Source organism: Phalacrocorax carbo, chromosome 5, assembly GCF_963921805.1.
Source record: "Phalacrocorax carbo chromosome 5, bPhaCar2.1, whole genome shotgun sequence".
In the NCBI taxonomy this organism is placed as follows: Eukaryota; Metazoa; Chordata; class Aves; order Suliformes; family Phalacrocoracidae; genus Phalacrocorax; species Phalacrocorax carbo.
This window is the reverse complement of record NC_087517.1, coordinates 67,586,419-67,604,137: the sequence shown is the minus strand read 5'-3', so window position 1 is coordinate 67,604,137 and position 17,719 is coordinate 67,586,419. Positions and strand designations below refer to the sequence as shown.

Genomic DNA, 17,719 nt, shown 5'->3' with positions numbered 1-17,719 from the left:
ATAGAAGAAAATTACATTTCAAAATTAAGGGGAATGTTTATATTTCAAAATTTAATATTACAATCGCCCTGTAATTTTATTGCTTATATTGTGAAAAATTCTATTAAGTCTTTGTATTTGGAGGGTTTACATGTAATAAAAAAGATCTTTCATGCTTGTAAGTAGACCTTTGCAGACTGAAATCGATTCAAGGGATACGTTACCAGTGAGGTATTTAAGAACAGGTAAGCACAAAGCTGTAAGAAAAAGCCTGACTCTTTGCCTGGTATTTTGCATGTGCGTGTGCCCTGTTAGTGTATGAAAATGGGTACGCTGATGGTGGAAAACAGCACTGTATATAAAAGGAGGGAATTATTCCCCGCTGCATGCATAGTTCAATGATAGCTGGATGTCAGCTGTGTTCCCAAGAAAAGGCTACAATATCAGTCTGGAGTGGCCGGCTGGGCAGAGTGGTTTTGAATATAAGTCAAAGTAGGTGATAATGAAAACCAGCAGGGAAACAGATCGAGATCAGGAAACTAAAGTTAAATACCATCTAGAACTGACAAGATAAGAGTAATGTAATGAAACAGAATTCCCGTAGTTAAGAAATGGGGCATTTCATTCATCTCAGTGAAATGCATATATCTGCAACTTTATGAAACAGAAAGCACAAGCAAATTCAAGTAAAAATAATGTGAAGCAATACCAGTACTTTATTGTAGCTCGAAAACATACAACAACAAAACTTACAACACTGTACTCTACGAAATCATTTCTTTTTTTCAGAAATATCTCCCTTTGAGAGAGAGAATTTCAAATACTTTTTAATCGTCTCAAAGTGAACAACATCTACTTTTTCGTAACACAAAACGTCAAAACGTTCAAAACTCCATTAGGAGATTGGTAGAAATACAGGCGGCAGACCATTCTGAACGAAGGAGAATGTGGCCTAAGTCGGACCACTCTGACCCTTGCGCTCCGTAAGGTATCTCTATCTTAATGGGACAGTGTGCGGGGTCTAGAATTCCAGTCTGAAGTGTGGTAAATACTAGTTTACGAAGCAATAATGTTCCGTGAATAATGTTCCACGAGGGTTTTTTTGTCTTTATTTACTGTAAAACAAACACGAATCTAGTTTTATCGCTGTACCTCTTTAAGCTAGTCTAAAAATTTCTTAAGATACAAGCTTGCAAGTTTTTCCTGCAAGGTGGAAAATATTAAACAAATGCCCTAGTTTCTTGACAACATGTGATGTTTAGCGTTTTACTTGACAGTTATCACTTGGTGGCATCAACAGCAGTTTTGAGTCTGTTGCATCCATTTCTTCTCATTCGCACTCTTTCTTTTCCACTTGAGTAAGGCCACCGAACCCAATTCCTTTGGGGCCAAAATTTTTTGCATAGCAAACTGCAATAGAAGGAGGGAGGTAAATGGCATAGTGAATGTTTTCATGTAGAGGTAAATGACTTTCGGTTTTAGTACTTCCTGCAAACTTAAAAAAAGGAAGGAAATCTGAAAAAGTGTCTTTCTCAGAAGTGTCGACAGGCTCTAATAGTGAACCTAGAATCACATATTTGATTTAAACAAAAGTCACATCTGATCTCCTCCCCCCAAAACTAAGCAACTCCACGTGTTTAGGACCTAAGTAACATTTTCATTCAAACTACTTTCCTGTCTGAAAATATGCAGTAAAACTTGGTCCGTATGAGTAATACAGACCGAGTAATGTCGGAGATTTTTTAAGGGAGGTTAAAAGAACTGGAGTTGAGGCAAGAAACTATCCATGGTAGTTCAAACCATTCCATTTTAACCCTGTATTGCGAAGTGTGCGCATAGTTAGTTATCGCAAGTGTGCTAAGGAGGTAGCAATGGTCAGCATAGTTCTGAAAATAAGCTAGTTCGATTATTTGCAGTTGTCAGGCTGCACCCAAAGTCACAGAACTTAAGTAGTATTCTTTAGGATTCTCTGTAAAATTTAGCCTGGGATATAAAAGCTTTGCATATTTTTTTCACTTCAAGGTCTTTCTAAGAGCCAGGTGAAATCCTGTGAACATTCTTGATCTGAGAAGAACATCTGGGTGTATGATTTGGTAGGAATGAGTTATCTTCTGTACTACCAGTATAGTGGAAGGTATCTTTTTAACTCTTCCTGGGAAGAAGTCCAATTAGGACCAGGACCTTAGATGACCTTTGAAGACACATATCTTTGTAGTGTGGTGCTGGGTGTTTTTTTTGTTTGGTTGGTTTTGATTTTTTCAGGTGAGAGAGACTGCGCAGGTACAGGAGTCTGCCCAGCAGATATGGCCAGTGTTCCTGCTAGAAGGTGTGAGGACAGAACAGAGAGGATTTCGTATTTGTAGAAAAGTTACAACTTTAACTGTTAGTAGTACAAGATACAACTGCAATGTTACCATAGCTCTTCCCTTTGCCCTCAGAAAGTTATTAAAAAAGATAAAATGAAATTTCATGAAGCTGTTAAGCGTGCAGCCAGGTAAATCACGATGGCAATACTAGGTCTAAAAAGAATAATTTTTAGATTGACTCAATAACCCAGTTCAGCTCATTACAATCCTTACCTTTACAGTAGAGCTCTCCATCTTTGTCTGTAACGTTCGTAGATTCTAAGCTCTTTCCGCAAATAGCGCAGCGGAAGCACGTCTTGTGCCAAGGCTGAGGAAATTAAGACAATTCATTGCATATTACAGAAAGTGCATGGCTAGCAGATACAAGAAGCAAAAAACTCTTCCTTTTTGTGGTTTGAAAAGGTTAAAATTGTCTTGGTCTGATGGCTTCCATTTTTAGTCATTCTAGATCAGTCTTTCTTTCAATGACTTTATTACCAAGATCTTACCTAGTGACTTTGTTATTAATGGAGGGCTAGTAAAAAGCAGAGAGCTATAGATATTACTCTTGTTTTGGCCATTTCTTTGATGTGCAGAGATAATATTCTAGTGAGAGTTCCTAGAGCAGAGAACTAGCATGGTATGTGAGGCAGGCTTTTGTTTTTCTAGTCACGGAATCTCTTCAGTTTAACTGCAATTGCCACTACAAAAAAAATGTTTAAATTATAAATATCTCCAGAGAAGTTAGTAGAATGACTGTGGTAGAAAAGGCAGCCTGTACCATAGCCAGGAGTTGTCCTTCAGATGCCAACAAGATGCAGAAAGTTGCAGAAGGTTTATGAAAAGCACATGGTTTTAATGCTGAAAGTCAGTACATCGGGCTCCCTAGCAATTTGCTAATTCATCCTCATATTTTCTTCATTGAGACCATGAGTAAAAACTTAAAAGATCAAGGACCGACTAGCTATAGCTTGTCACCGTTATGAAAGCCTGTTTTGTTTCCAGTGCTGTAGTAACTACTTACTTTTCCTCCTCCCATGATCTTCTCTGCAGCATACACTGATTTGCCACAGCGGGGACATTTATCCACGTCCACCATCTTTTTGGCAAACTTTGAAGGATTAGTTGGTGTAGAAGGGCGAGCGGGTTTTGGTGACCCCCTGAAACAGAAATTTTCAGTGTTCTAAAAGACTGATTAAAATGTTATATTTGGTCTAGAAATAGGGTTTCATGATTTTTTGGTAAGGGATAAAAATTACTAAATTACTGGTCTTAGGCAAGGGGCGGGGAAAAAGAGAAAAATGAAGGTATTCTGTGTTGTGCGGTTGAAAAGCTGGTATCTGCTGGCACTCAGCAGTGAGCGGAGAAAACCCTTAGGTTTTACATGCAGTTGTTTCATTAGTCTCTGTAATGTTTGGACAGGGAACTGGGGTTCTTAGCTGGCCCAGGGTCAAAAGCACATCAGAAAAGTAGCTTTGCTTTGTATTTCTGGGCTTTGTGCATTACGTCTTTGTGCTCGCTTAAAGCCTGTCACAGAGTGACTTTTGAATTACCGGACTGTTGGACTGCAACAGGTCATTAAATCTACAGGACGTGACAGTTTCTGATACAGAACTCTGCCCATAATGGATTAGTATCTTACAAGAAGCTACAGTTCAATACATTATTTAAGCTTCTATTTCCTGCACGGCATATTGGTTAATTGGTTTCCTTATAGTCATACCAGAGGAAAGCATCGTTGATTTGGAAATGTTCAGCTTTGAGAGTCGTAGAAGAATACTATAAAAATGTCCTGTCAGAGGTGATTATGTGCAGCTGAGGCTTTTGGAAGATGGTGTACCATTAGAATCCCTTTGTTGAAACATATTCTCGGTGTGTTTGTGAGTGTTATTCAAGCCACAGGGAGGATTTAGAAACACTATTTCCCCCGTTGAGAGGAGAGTTAACAGTATGTGGTGGTATGATTATTTCTCTAACAGCAAAACCTAACTCTATTGTAGCCTCTGATAGGGGGGCGGAAAAAATATTCTCATGTTCTATGGCGAATGTGGCTTTACCACTGTGCTAATGGCAAGTTATAATTGCAGAGAACATTTACATCTGTGGTGGCATATAAGGTCTGCTTCTGCAGAATAATGGCCCAGTGAAGGAGAAGATAATCTATAAAGAGGGCTCAAAGGGACTGAATGTCATTAAAAAATGGTAAATAACTGTGTCCACTGAAGGAAAGGTGGTAGGAAAGTCTGCTCTGCTACTTACGCTAGGTGTTGTTATGGAAACAGAATAAAATATTTAAAGTACCTTGCTAGTGACAAGTAGTACAAGAAAAAGGTGCTGTCATGAGATTTAACTCACTGTTGCAGATTCAAGCCTAGATGGTCACCGGTGTCAGTGCTGAGACATCCCGCCCCTTGTCCGAAGCCAATACCTTTGGGACCATATTTTCTCCCGTAGCAAGTTTTGCAGTAGATTTCAGATTCGTGAGCTGCTACTGTGGTACTGTCCAGAGCTTTTCTGCAAGCCACTGAAAATAGGAAGAGAGAGGCATTTTAACCATTTGCATTTTAAAATTTGAATTAATGTGGTTTAGAATAATTACAGTTAGTGTTTATTTTTGTATATCTTTAAAGATACAGAAGAGGAGGATGTTGGCCTGTAGTCAGTATAAAACTTCACTGGGCTGTTGCAAAAGTAGTTGTGTGTGCACACAACATGCTCTTTTGCCACTCTGAAGTTATACTCTAAGCCTAGAAAACCATGGGCTTGAGACAATTGGTCTGGGTCTGTGAAGTTTAAGATGGGCTTGAGGTCATCATCCTAAACTCCCAAACCTTAAAAAACCCCAAAACAAAAAGGAAGGTTGGAGCGATATTGATTCTGCTGTGCATCCGCACCTTGCAAAGTAGTCACTCGGGGTCTGCGGTGGCTCTCTCATCTCACCCCACGCTATTATAGTGTGGCATGTTTCTAAAAGAGACTGTAAGGTACGTACCACGTCCAGAGTCAAGCGGAATATATTTTCTATTTATCTAGTCACATTTGCTTGAGCTGTAGTGCAAGGCGAAGTGATAATCCCAAATACCCGGTAGTCTCAGCTCTGTCAGACTTCCTCCAGGATGGCAAGAGTATGACTATGGCCATCCCCAAAAGAGAGACCTCATCATCTTCGTTACAGAAAAAATACTGCTTGGCTTAGCTAACTAGGAAAGGCCTGGGAGACTTGGGGACAGAAAGTGCCATGGGAATGCCCGACATTCGTAATGGAATATGTTATATCCTCTATGGCACTATAAACCGAGCCTCAACTTGGAAGGACCCAAGTTAACAAGCACTAACAGCTGCTAATCTGGGGATCTCAGTACGCAAGTATCCATGTTGTGAGAAACACAGGCCACACCTAGAGCTAACGAGCATTGCTGGGGCTGGTCTCATGCGTGGTCTTTCTCATGGAGTGGTGGTGGATGCTAGATAACTCTCTCCCCAGCTCTTTGCTCATCTGAAACCTGCTCAGCATTTAGAGACTAAATTCTGTTACCAGTCCTGTAGATCCCCTTGCTCCTTAGGCATGGAAACTGGACAATAACGGATGGGACAAAATTGTAGCCCCACCTCATCCGCTGGGTGACGGCGTATGCTGCCCTGTTTGGGGAACTCGGCATGAGGCAGCCCCCACCCCATCGGGAGGGGATGAAGCTTTCAGTTTGGAGTGCCTATAGAAAAAAATCGGGTTTGTAGTACACTTGAAAAATAAAATCTCAACACTTCTTCCAAATTGTTCACTGCGTCAACAGTGGTTAATGGGGAAAAAAATAAACAGGGAAAAAGGTTCTCTACAGCTTCCCTTGAACACATGCATGCCCCACAGAGGGCATTCCGGTCATGCATGGGCTGGTCGTAGCTTGGAAAATAAAGCTGCATAGCTCATGTAAGCAACAGAAACCTGTGAAACAGACAAGTATTGAAGGTGGTTGGAAGTTCAAGCTCTAGGAGAGGTAGCTGAGTGTTTGATTGGTCCCTCTTCCCTCCGTGTTTATTTCAACTGTCCTGCTGTGAGTCTAAAATTCACCCGCATCAGAGAATTTAAGCTGACACTGGAACCTCTGCAGCTTTAATCCTGCCACTGTACTGTGCAGAGGGAAAAATAAGCTGCAAGGACCTTTAGAGTTAACAAAAATAAAACGAGGGCCTTCTGTAAACGTGTGAACCTGATCTCGACGTGCCGCAGTCTCTTCTGCTTTGAGATTATGTTTGCTAAGGGAGTTAAGGGATGATGGAAACTCTAGCAGTAGATAAAGTGTTTCTATTTCTGGCACCTTCGGGATAGAGTATCAATTCACCGCAACAGATGGAGCAAAAGCCCTTGAAGTGCTATTGTTGAAATAACTTGGAGACCTGTCATCTGCCAACAGATCCCCTTCACGAGCCGGCACGAAGAAGTTTCGGGTTGATGGCGTGAGATCCTGCCAAATGTCCGTCACAGCTGCGGTTAAAGTAAAAGCTGACGGGGAAGCAAGGTAGGTAAACAGCAATCTGCACGGGAAGGGGGGTTTGTTGCAAAGATGATTCTCCCTCGTGATGTTAGTGGGGAAGAATTATGGAGCGGAGAGAGTGTGATTTATAGTTTAGATTGTCTGATTCTTACTGTGTTAACAGGTTGGCTGGAATTGTTTATCATTTTGCCAAAATTGAACTTTTTGGACAAAAAAACGCTGGTGTGTTTTGGGTGTCTGGTCAAATATAATGTAAAATATGAAATATATTTTAAGTATATTTAATATAAAAATATATGAAAGCTCAGCTAATAGGTTAACTGATTCCATACCTGAGATCAGGTTGGGAAGGATTGTTTTTCTTCTCTTGAGAAATGAAATCATGTAATTGGTTCATTGAAAAGCCCATGAACATGATACGTGATACCGAGTTGTCCAGAGCTGCTGATTAGTGTGTGTGAATCGTGAGAAAAGTAAAGCTAATTAACATACCTCTTATATGCCAGCTGGGCTTAGATGCATCTCTGGGTTTTGACCTTAAACATACTGCTGCTGGGAATACTTTTTTTAGTATCTAACCTATTAATAATTTAGTTCAGACTTATGGCTACAAGAGGCAAATAAAATAAAAAAAAAAACCACACACACAAAAAAACCCCACCCCAAACCAAAAAGCCCCCAACCAATCAACCAAAACCAAACACAAAACCCCCCACAACAAACCAAATGAACAGTTGGCAGAGCTTGTGGATGGATGTTGTTTATCATGAATCACTAAAAAGCCCCATCATTTATGCTGAGGATGGAACTTAAACTTCTTCCAGTATTAGGTGGGAGAGAAACATTAACTGTGCCCTATAAGGACAGCCATTTATTTTTATTAGAGCTGGAGAGTCTACTCATTTGTTGTTTTCTGCCGCATCGTTTTCTAGCATTTGATAAAGCACAAGCATCGGTTAAAGCTTTTCTCGTAATTACCACATTCGTGTCCCTCTCCCTATAGGTCTTCTGATATCTAGTATTAATTGTTATAGGCAGCACATGGACGCAGTAAGAAGTCTCTAGTTTTCACAGAACCTGAGATTTTTACCATTCTGTAAGAATCAGCTGAAGGTTGCCAATTAACTGAAAACTTTTTGAGGGAATTCCTTCTCCGTCTTTTAGGCATCGCTTGCAGGGCACTCGGGGAAAGGCAACGATGTCTCAAGTGTGTCCTTTGGGCTGATTCTGCATAATGCTGTACCGTGTCATCTAAGCATGTAATACCAATCACATGCCTCCAAACGAGAATTCTCTATCCATCCGGGAAAGGAGGGTGGAAAATGGGATTCAGTGGCTTCTAAGCTGTCATACTGGAATTCATCCTGCAAAGGTACTAAATCTCAAGCATTGTCTACAAAACAAACTGCTTAGCAAATGGTTTGCTCTCCCCACAAAGGGCAAACAGAGCTGAACTGACACCTTCTCTCTAATTTTTCTAGTGCTAGCTCATTGCAGAGAAAGCAATATGCCTGGAAGCCAGCTGCCAAACATTCCGGAGGTATGTGGAGTAAAAGAGTAAGTGAAATGGGGCTATGTGAGATACGGGGTTGGAGGAGACTGAGGAACTTGTATGCTGTTGGTGGGAGGTTTGGATGACACTGGGGTAACGTCCTTCAGCTTTCCTGTGTGAAATGAACTAATGTTAATATTCACCATAAAAGTAATCATCTATGATAACCCAATAAGACATACTTCTGTCTTAAGAGGGATGTTTAGTTCTTCTAGACTTTTTAACTTGAAAAAAACCCATAAAATGCTACGTTGTGGGACAGGAGGTAGGGTTTCCTGGAGATGGACCTAGATACCGTGATGCTGCAGCACTCTAGTGTCCCTAACAATAATATCCAATGTATGTTCAGAATAAGAAAAGCCTGGAGCCCACGAGGCTCAGGGTGAAGGGTTAGAAAACTGGCCTTGATTATTAAGAGCTGCTACTGATGGCAAACTGTCATTTCAGAAAACTGACTGCTGCTTTGAAAACAGATACAGTCATTTTCCATCCTTCCATTACTAAAAGGATGGGAAACATGTTTTGTCTGTAGGTTTCTAGAGTGCGCCGGCCCAGGATCAGTCTCTCTGTGCTGTATTTTAGGTAGGATGATTATCATGACTGTCTGCTACTTCAAACTTGCCCAGAAATAAGATGCATAAGCTTTATAAAACTTTCCCTGTGTGAAATTCAGTCTGATGCCAGTTGCTTCTAGCATTCTGTATGTTGCTTGGGGTGTTTAAAAACCTGTTGTAGGTGTCCTGTGAGCAAATGTGTCGGATTAGGGAACATTTACTTGCTTTAATGGAAGATTTATACAGAGCTATGGGAATACTGTGAAGTCAAAACAGTGTAGCCCAGCTTACTGCAGAGGAAGCATGTCTTGTGAAAACTCCTTCCATTGCACTGGATTTCCTCAGCGTGGTACACTGTCTTTTCACAGGCACCGCATTTGGCTCCACCTCCCCAGTTCGGCATCGTTATAACTGAAGGGTAGCCTAGAAAATCAAATTACATAAATAAATACATCAGCAAGAGTAAATTATTTTAAACAGAACAGCTTGATTTTTTTTTTTTTTTAACTCCCCCCCCCCCCCCTCCAGTTGGCTGCTATTGCAGTGTGTCCCCGAGCCAATATCTGCCGGTGAGAATTACACCGCAGTACTTGTAGATTATCTGGCAGCAGAGAGGTGAGGTGGTGGCTGAGAGTCCACCCGGCTTCTCTAGCCCTGCTGAGGAGGGGAGGCCCGGGGAGACCTTCCTTGCTGTCGGGAGCTGTGGCTGGCATAACGGGGTTTTGAGGCACGCTGGTAACCAGGATATCCTGCCTACCTGCGCGGCAGCAGGAGTGGGACCTCTCCGTGGGTGAGGGTGCTAGCCTGGTGCTTTGGGGACAAGGCCAGTCTAAACCCTCTGTCCTCTGCGACCCATTTTCGTAAATAAGGATATTCCTTAGCTCAGCATGTTGTGATGGTAAGTATGTGAAATGATTGTGAGGTGTTTCAGTAAAAAGGTGCCAGGATCACTCAAACCTCTTCTGGAGAAGTGGATCTAGGATTTATTTTCCAACAAATAGTCATTTTCTTTCAATCCTGCCCTCCCCGCTACCCCAGCATAGCCTTTCCCCCTCAGTTCTTGCTTTATGTGTGTTGATTTGGTTTTTGGAGGCTAACAAACACTTTGAAGCTTTACTGGAGTTTAAGGAAAAGTGTGGACAGTATTTGGCATTAAAATCCTACAGAACAGTATTCTACCTAGGCTCTCTGCTAGGAGACAGCAAGCAGTACTTTTATACCTTTCCAAAGCAAGTGCTAGTTCATCCAGTACCACATGAGCTTCCTTGGTGGAGTGTTTAAAGGCAATTTTCTGTGTTAGCAGGATACCATTTTATACAATTCACACCTGGATAGTTCCACCCTGAAGTTTAATAAATGTACGATGTTATGTCAGAGGATGCTTTAATAGAAACAAGTTGTCTGTTGCTTTCCGGAATTCCTCATAAAACAGCTGCACGATCACTGTGCTGCACAGCCGTTATGAAGTAATAACAGATAGGTTTGTAAGGTGCTTAAGGCATGTTTTTCTTTGTCAGTTGTTTTAAAAATCTAAACATCTGAGAGAAAAAAGAAAGCAGTGCTCACGGTTCCAGTTCTTACTATTCCGGTTACTGTTGAAGTGACTTGCCCAAGGTCACACAGGAGGGCAGTGTCGGAGCCAGAAGCCCAGCTCCTGACGGCCGGCTCAGTAAGTGCCCTTCCTGATGATTGTGCTATCGCGCGTCTGACACAACCCCAACCTACGGTTTGCCCTTCTGTTTTCTTGTTTGAGTCATCGTTTCTGGAAAGTCTGGGACGTCATCTTGTCATCTGCACATGGTATTATCGGGTTGTTCCGAGCTCCTGGCGCAGACCTTCCTTCTCCTTCTTGGAAAAACAGTCACCTTCTTATTATAGTTCTTTCAAAGCCTGCTTGTGCTATTTGTATTTGATTAAATTCACCATGACATATTCTTAACTAACAAAAGGATTTTGAATGCTGAATCAGGCCTGCTGCCTGGGAATTCTCTTCTGAAGTCAAGTGAGAAAGAGAAGGGAATTTATCACAGCAGTGCTGTAACATAGCTGGTATTTTAAATGGCTTGCATTTTAGACTAACATTTTACTATGTCTGTACATTGGACACTAACGTCCCGTGTTTATCATCATTTTAGTTGCTTCTGTAGTGTATCTTCTGAATTTCAGAATGAAATTTCAGTTTCTATTGCCAGCTCTGCAAGCTTAACCTGAAGCTGAAGGGAATTCTTTCTGGCTACTCACACTAAAAACCACGCAATGGTGCAAAAGACCAGCAAAGGGAAGATGGCGTGGGAGCGTGTGTGCGTGCTGAAGCAATAGCACTGAAGACATAGCTACGTGGGCACGTTTTAACAACCAGTGTCGGATAACAGTGCAGATAACGGTATATGCAAACATCTCTGCTTTAGTACCATGGTTACTAGTATATCCTTAACCCTGTATAATTCCATCATCACCCGCGGTAGACAGCGTACCTGTCATCCTCATGTAAGATCCAACCTCTCCTTCTCTTGGTGAGGCTGATTTATGCTCAGCTGAACAACCTCCCCGGCTCAGTCAGCCTCGACCGCCGCTGTCACACAGCAACGGCATCGTTACCCTCTTTCAGACCCTACCAGTTCTCTTGGGAGGCTGTTCACGAGCCGCCCTGCTCTGACAGTTAGAAAACAATAATGATGCAAGAAGGAAAAGAAAACTCAGCTGCCTCTAACTCTGTTTATCTGTAATGTAATGAGTAAGAACCAAAATCTGATGTAGCTGAAATAAGAAACAAAAATAACCGCATGCAAAGAACAGACTAAGAATTTGGTCCCTTCTTACTCAGTGAAGGCTTTACTGAATAGCACTGCTAAATCTTTTTTCCGTTTCTTTTAAACAGGAGCTAAAGGAACAGAGAGGAATCTTTCATGTAGGTGAAATCTTACTGTCTCATTCTGTATTTTTTCCTATTTTTAAAGTACTTTTATACCGGTGCCATTTTTTTCTCTTATAAAAAATAGTTCAAGTAATGCTTCAAACATTTTAAGAGAAGGAAGAGCGACGGGAGATAAAAAATCACTTTTGTGACGCTTTTTTTTTTAAATTAAAATGAGATTTTTGTGTTCACAATGTTCCCTTTCAAATCATTTCCAGTCAAATCCCTTCCCAGCTGGAGCAGCACCGATAGCTGCCTGGGAGGAGAGCGGTTTGTACCTCCAGCCTCTGTAAAACTGCTTCTGCTGGTGTAGTTCCCTACGAAGGCATACCAAGCATCTCAACCTGTGGCAACGGGATACTTCTTGGAAAGTAGCTCTAATTATGTAATTAGATGAAGGAAAAAAAGTAATCTCTGAAAAAGCCTGATAATGCGTGATAGTGAACCTTGTGCTCTTACGGGCTGTGGTTAGAGCTCTTAAAAGAGCCATTGCTCCTGAGGCTAATTATAGTAACGTGACTGGGCACGCATACACATTTTCCATGGTTTTTTGGCATCACCTGATGGGAAGCTGTAGGAGAAAGAAGTCACACTAAAAACGTTCCCATGAGGGTAGCGGTGGAAGAACGGCAGCGTACGCCGGGACGTCTGCGCTGGCTGGCTGAGCAGCTGGCTGAGGTACCAGGGCCAGTCCGTGCTCTTCGTGTCCTTGCTTTGTTCATCTCTCCGAACACTGAACTGCAGGGGCCATCCCTGCAGATGCTGCCTGTGCAGCAGTGTTACCGTGAGCAAGTAAATTCCACAGGGTATATGGCATTCCTAGTTTTCTACACAGCTAAATTATAACGGTGGATTAAATCTCCGTCCTTACAACAGGCAAATTGAACTCAGTCTCCTATTTGTTATAGGAACAAATTTTACCCGAAGCCTTATTTTCACTTAATTTCATTGAGAGTCAGTATCTAAATCCCTTGAAATTGCCCGAACTTTGTTGTCTAAATCTGGGTAACTTGCAGCGACTGCTAACTGCAAGGTGCTTGTTATATTTTGGAGATCTAGTGGGCAGTAGAGTGGGCCCAATCTAAATGTATGAAACATGTGACAGAGGAACTTTTGAGTATTAATATTGCGGCATGTTGGCGGGCACTCACGGTACTGTTAAGCTGGAGGAGTGTTCTTGGTCTTGCTCTAATAGTACTTGGCAGCTCATATTGCCGTGTTTCAAGATGCAGCTACTACACGGAGTAGAACTATATGCATCAGACATGCAGCCAAGGATACATGCTTCTCATTACTTAGTTCTTGTAGCGCTACTATCTGGGCTAGTCTTAGAGCAAGGAAGCCTTTGAAGTGTTTCTGTGCTCTGCACAGGCATGAAAAAATGTGAGCCATCTTCTGCTGGGCTGTCAGTCACACCGTACAAATCTGGATGTCACGTAAGTGTCACAGAGTGCGTCTCACTCTAATCAGAGTGCTATTGATAAGAATATAATACAAAAATATATTTAGATCCATTGATCTAAATGGGAAGTGGATGCAGCACTGGCCCAACGACGTTGTGTAGAGGAGTAGAAGGCAGCGCTAGTGCTGGACGGTGCAGTGGAAGTGAAGCAGATGTTGGAAGTAGTTCTGGTGTTTCCATGCTAAACGCGAGGTTTTCCCTTCTAGATTCTTACGCATTTGATAGTCTAGAGCTCAAGTCGTATCTGAATGGGCTGCAGAAGTCACTTATTGCGTGGCTGGGAGGATTATCTCAGGGTGCCACGCGTGCTACAGGATGGCCTTGAAGTGGATAAATGGGAAATGTTGGTCTTCATGGTCACTGGGAGAAATGCTGAACCAGGACCGATGGATAGGACGTGCCTTGCATCTCTCTCTATTTTAGTGCCAGCTAGCTGTTCAGTTTAGACGCAGTTAAAAGTATAAGAATACTGATTCCTTACCTAATAAATAAACAGTAATAATATCAGATCAAATCACTGTCTACATGGAAATACAAGTATCGAGGCTGCTACGTTGGAAACTCTTCTCCCAGCTGAAGTCTGTCTGAAGTCTGGAAATGCCGATGCAGCCGGGGCCTCATTCCGGTATCTAATCACAGCTCTGCTGCTGACCCGTCCTGTGACCACCAGTGACTCTTTCGACCATCCTTAGTGTTACTCGCCTCACCAGCACCATGGCGGTAACAATATATAGTTTCCTTTATAAAAGTAGCACTAAAATGCCACTATAGTTTTTCTCTGCAACTAACACTCACTAGTTTTATCTTGATGTGTCTGCGGTGTAAAGCACAATTCCTGCCCCTGCAGCTCAAAAAGCCTGAAGGTGTTTTTGTCAAAATCCAATCCGTTGCAGAAAGTGTTCTCTCTCAGCAGAACAGATTCACAAGAGCAAAAAGGTATTTGAAGAGTGAGCTCATTTACTGAAAGATGCAATATCGTTACGTATTCATAATCATATTTCTTATATTCTGATGCATTCAATGGACATGGATACAGGTAAATTTTATGCTTATTAGTTAGCGTCATACATTTAGCCTCCACCACGGCCTCATGATAACTAGTGTTTTTCCTTTATTTCTGCAGTAAACCAACACGTGGACATCGAGGGATGGGAATTTCCACCCTGGCACAGGAAAGTTAATGTGGTTTTTCATCGACACTCGCCACTCTAAGTTATAGAAGCCCTTTTGAAACAAAAGGTTTTAAGTGACTTGATATGATGCACGTGATGTGCAAAGCTGCTAGAAAAACCCAGAGTCCTTTGCTTCCATCTCTGTGTCCTTCCACTTATCTATTATCTGTTAGCATAGTAATGTCACATTTCTTTTAAAACTTCCTTGATGCATTCTGTTGCAGAAATTTAAGCTGGCACCTCCAACAAATAAGATACCCCAACACTAGGACAAGGTACTTAGTTCTGACTTAAAAAACCACACACACACCCCCGCCCCCGCCCCATACTCGCGTGTACGTGCCCAGAGTTCAGTTTGATTCATGTGGCTGTGGGAAACTGCATCCTGCTGTTCAAATGACCTGTTCCTTTTCCCAGACCTAATCCTCGGCTATCGACTTTCACTATTCCTTCCACAAGAGCCTTCCCTAAGTCCTTATCCGTGCACTAAGTCTTTTAAATGCCAAGCAAAACTGTTACGGGCTGTGAAACGTTGCCGTGATGATTGAGATAAGACACAGAATTATTTTATCTACATACAAGGCTTTATTCTTTGAAAGAATATTACCTTTAGGTGGAGCACTTTTCAAAGTAAATAACTTTAAACTTTTTTATAAACAACTGGGGCTTCCCTGAAGACTTGACCAGCTGTGCTGTCTCTTAATGCTTGAGTGATGGTCGTGTGAATTCTTTCGTCCTGTGTTCTTACATTCTTATCTACCCAGTTTCTGTCAAGTCTGCATGGAAGTTTTCCTCTCATTTGTTACAATTTGTTACTGACGTTAAACATTTTGAGGATTTTTGTTTGTTATTTTTCCTTTTTTTTACAACCTGAATACTTTTCTGTGAGAAATTATGGAAGCATGTAAATTCATGCGCTTTAAAAAGTGTATGGACAAAGACAAACTATTTGTGGAAAACATAATTCTGTAGCTCTGTAACAACATTTTTTTAAAGCTTCTGAAGCTTCTGTGATCCAGTCTCGCGTGCAGCCGAGGCGTGTATCTCATTAATGAGGATCCCCACAGTCCCGTCCTTGTAACGCTAGTAGCTACTAAACAGGCGGAGAAGCCAAGAAGAATGTCTCTTATCCATTGGCTCCTCCAAACCTAAAACACTGCCGTCAGCTCTGTAGGACTCGCATTTCTGTTCTATACCTACACATTTTTCTTTGTCAAGTAATAAGCTGTTTCTACAATCTGTTAGGAAAAGAGCAAAATAGCCAAACCCGTATATCAGGCAGTCTTGGCAGATCGCAATATACTCTACTTACCGGAGACGCTTGATGCTTCTCCCCGTTTTCTCAAGCCTCGAAGGGTTTGAACGCGAGGGATTCCTGCACCCTTTAAATGCAGGGGCCACCGCTGTCGGCCCTATAAGCTGGGAGGGGAGGGGAATGAGAGAGAGTTTCAGGGATCTGAGCAATGCCACTGCTATCACCAAGCTGAAAATAACCTGTGACAAAAGCCTGGCGTTTTGTTCCCTTATGTCCACTTGTGAGTAGGTGGACAACAATGCAGCCCCTCAGATGACGCCTAAAGGGCATTCCTAAATGCAGTCTAATAGATCAGAAATAAAGATTCGGATTTTATAGTGGCTACCACATTGCTTAAACGTGAATCATAAAGTAACAGTTCCTGAAATGAGGATTTAGTCATAAATGGTGACATTGCCAAAAGTAATTTACCAAAATAATGATTTAAAAACAAAAAAATCAAACCCTGTTTGTAGGAACCTCTGGAACTCAACAATTTTAAACCAAATAGAATTTCATTCAGCAGTCCGGGATTTGATAGGTACAACTGGTTTGTATTTTAGGGTACAGAGGATTACACATTTCACTCTAATCTTTAAATATTTACTGGTTTTAGGTGTTAAGATAGCTAGCTAACATGTATATTTAGGATGTCTCATCATTGCAGTTATACTTGCCGTGCCTCACTGAGCTCGCTGGAAATGGATGATGCCGCAGACATATTGAAGGTGCGGAGCCTAAAGTATGAGGGGCCTACAATTCCCTTTGTGCAGGGTGTTATTTTAAGTGCTTTAAAGATGTAGAAGCTAATTCTCATTTTCTAAAGGGATGTTTGAATTTAGAAGCTTTATTCAGTGCCTTCGCTGTGTGTGAAAGGGCCAAGCCCTTACAGCCTAGGGGTTAAACACCAGGAGTCTGAAGCTGAGAGCCTCAACTCCGGGACTTTCATGGCAGCGTAAGGAAATTAGATGACAGATCCATGTCAGGCTTTAGGATTGTAGGGGTCTGTTTGCTGAGGCTACTTTGAGGACTCTTAGGAGCCTATAGATCCATTGGCTGTTGAGTCCAGCAAAGATTTTTATAACACAGAGACAGGCCCTTGATGTAAAGTTGGAGGACTGTTTTTTCCTGAGGAGGAGAGCTGGGCTCCATCTCTCCTTGGTTGTTCTCCCTGGCTCGTTAATGGAATTCTTCTGCCTATGTCAAGTGAGGGTGAATGCAGAGGTGACGGTGGTGTGAGGGTTTCGTGTAAGACAGCAGTGAGGAGGGGCTGGGGCAGGGCTGAGCTCGCTGTCGGAGTACAGGGAAAGCACTAAGAAGCTTGTAAGCACTTAGTGTTTGCGCCGTGGTGATTGAGAAGTCAGAGTCCTTCACTGATCGTCACGCACATCATGTAAATCACGTACTTGGATGGATTTGCAGCCCAACCAATGGCAGGGAAATCTGTGGAGAAGCTTTTGCCCCTAAATGTCAGTATTTTCCCGTTGAGGTTGTCAAGAGAATTTAAGGGGAACAGGCAGGGAACAATCTTTGGTTTCCTGGTTGTTTCATTTCTGTACTTCTGTGCTACCCCAGATACTGTGTGTCCCTGGAAGGAGGCGAGTCTTGTTGAGAGGCACTTTACAGCTCAAAGGAGCGTTCGGACCCGTTTGGGTTAGTTGGCATTTCATATAATCCCTGCTCTGAGGCATCCTGTGGTTATCAGGACCTGAGACTGGAAGAACAGATTTGAAATATGCAACTTGAACGTACACATGCGTGAATTTTTATACTCCTGGTGGAGCGAGAATGGGGTGTTTTCTGTAAATGAAAGGTAGGGATGAAAAAAACACTGCTGGGAGAACTAAAACGCAGCATATCAGAAGCGAAGTGAGCCCGAGGATCAGAGGGACTTTCCTAGGGCTTGGCAACAGAGCACATCGGGTACTCGGGTCATGTCCGAGGGTAGGTGAGGCAG

At 42.2% G+C, this 17,719-nt stretch overlaps 1 protein-coding gene and 1 long non-coding RNA gene across 2 annotated transcripts; one reads left to right on the top strand and one right to left on the bottom strand.

Annotated features, from left to right (window-relative positions):
• Window positions 1–672: 672 nt before the first annotated feature.
• On the bottom strand, window positions 673–15,906 carry CSRP3 (cysteine and glycine rich protein 3). The gene is made up of 6 exons (XM_009505038.2): window positions 15,781–15,906; window positions 9,212–9,343; window positions 4,680–4,848; window positions 3,349–3,484; window positions 2,559–2,652; window positions 673–1,389 (listed from the first exon to the last, which is right to left on the bottom strand). Exons 2-6 carry the CDS (start codon window positions 9,321–9,323, stop codon window positions 1,310–1,312), a joined length of 591 nt encoding a protein of 196 aa, XP_009503333.1. The 5' UTR covers window positions 9,324–9,343; window positions 15,781–15,906; the 3' UTR covers window positions 673–1,309.
• LOC135313523 (uncharacterized) lies at window positions 4,885–8,460 on the top strand. The gene is made up of 3 exons (XR_010373159.1): window positions 4,885–6,838; window positions 7,979–8,186; window positions 8,296–8,460. It is a non-coding gene; the product is annotated as an uncharacterized LOC135313523 (long non-coding RNA).
• Window positions 15,907–17,719: the final 1,813 nt, after the last annotated feature.

Bases quoted from the DNA above. Each gene is read 5' to 3' on its own strand.
- CSRP3 (XM_009505038.2), bottom strand. From the start codon at position 9,323: ATGCCGAACTGGGGAGGTGGAGCCAAATGCGGTGCCTGTGAAAAGACA. The intron at 4,849-9,211 runs GTAAGCTGGGCT...TCCTATTTTCAG, and splicing joins CAAGACATGCTTCCTCTGCA to TGGCTTGCAGAAAAGCTCTG. The intron at 1,390-2,558 runs GTAAGGATTGTA...CTTCTATTGCAG, and splicing joins TGGAGAGCTCTACTGTAAAG to TTTGCTATGCAAAAAATTTT.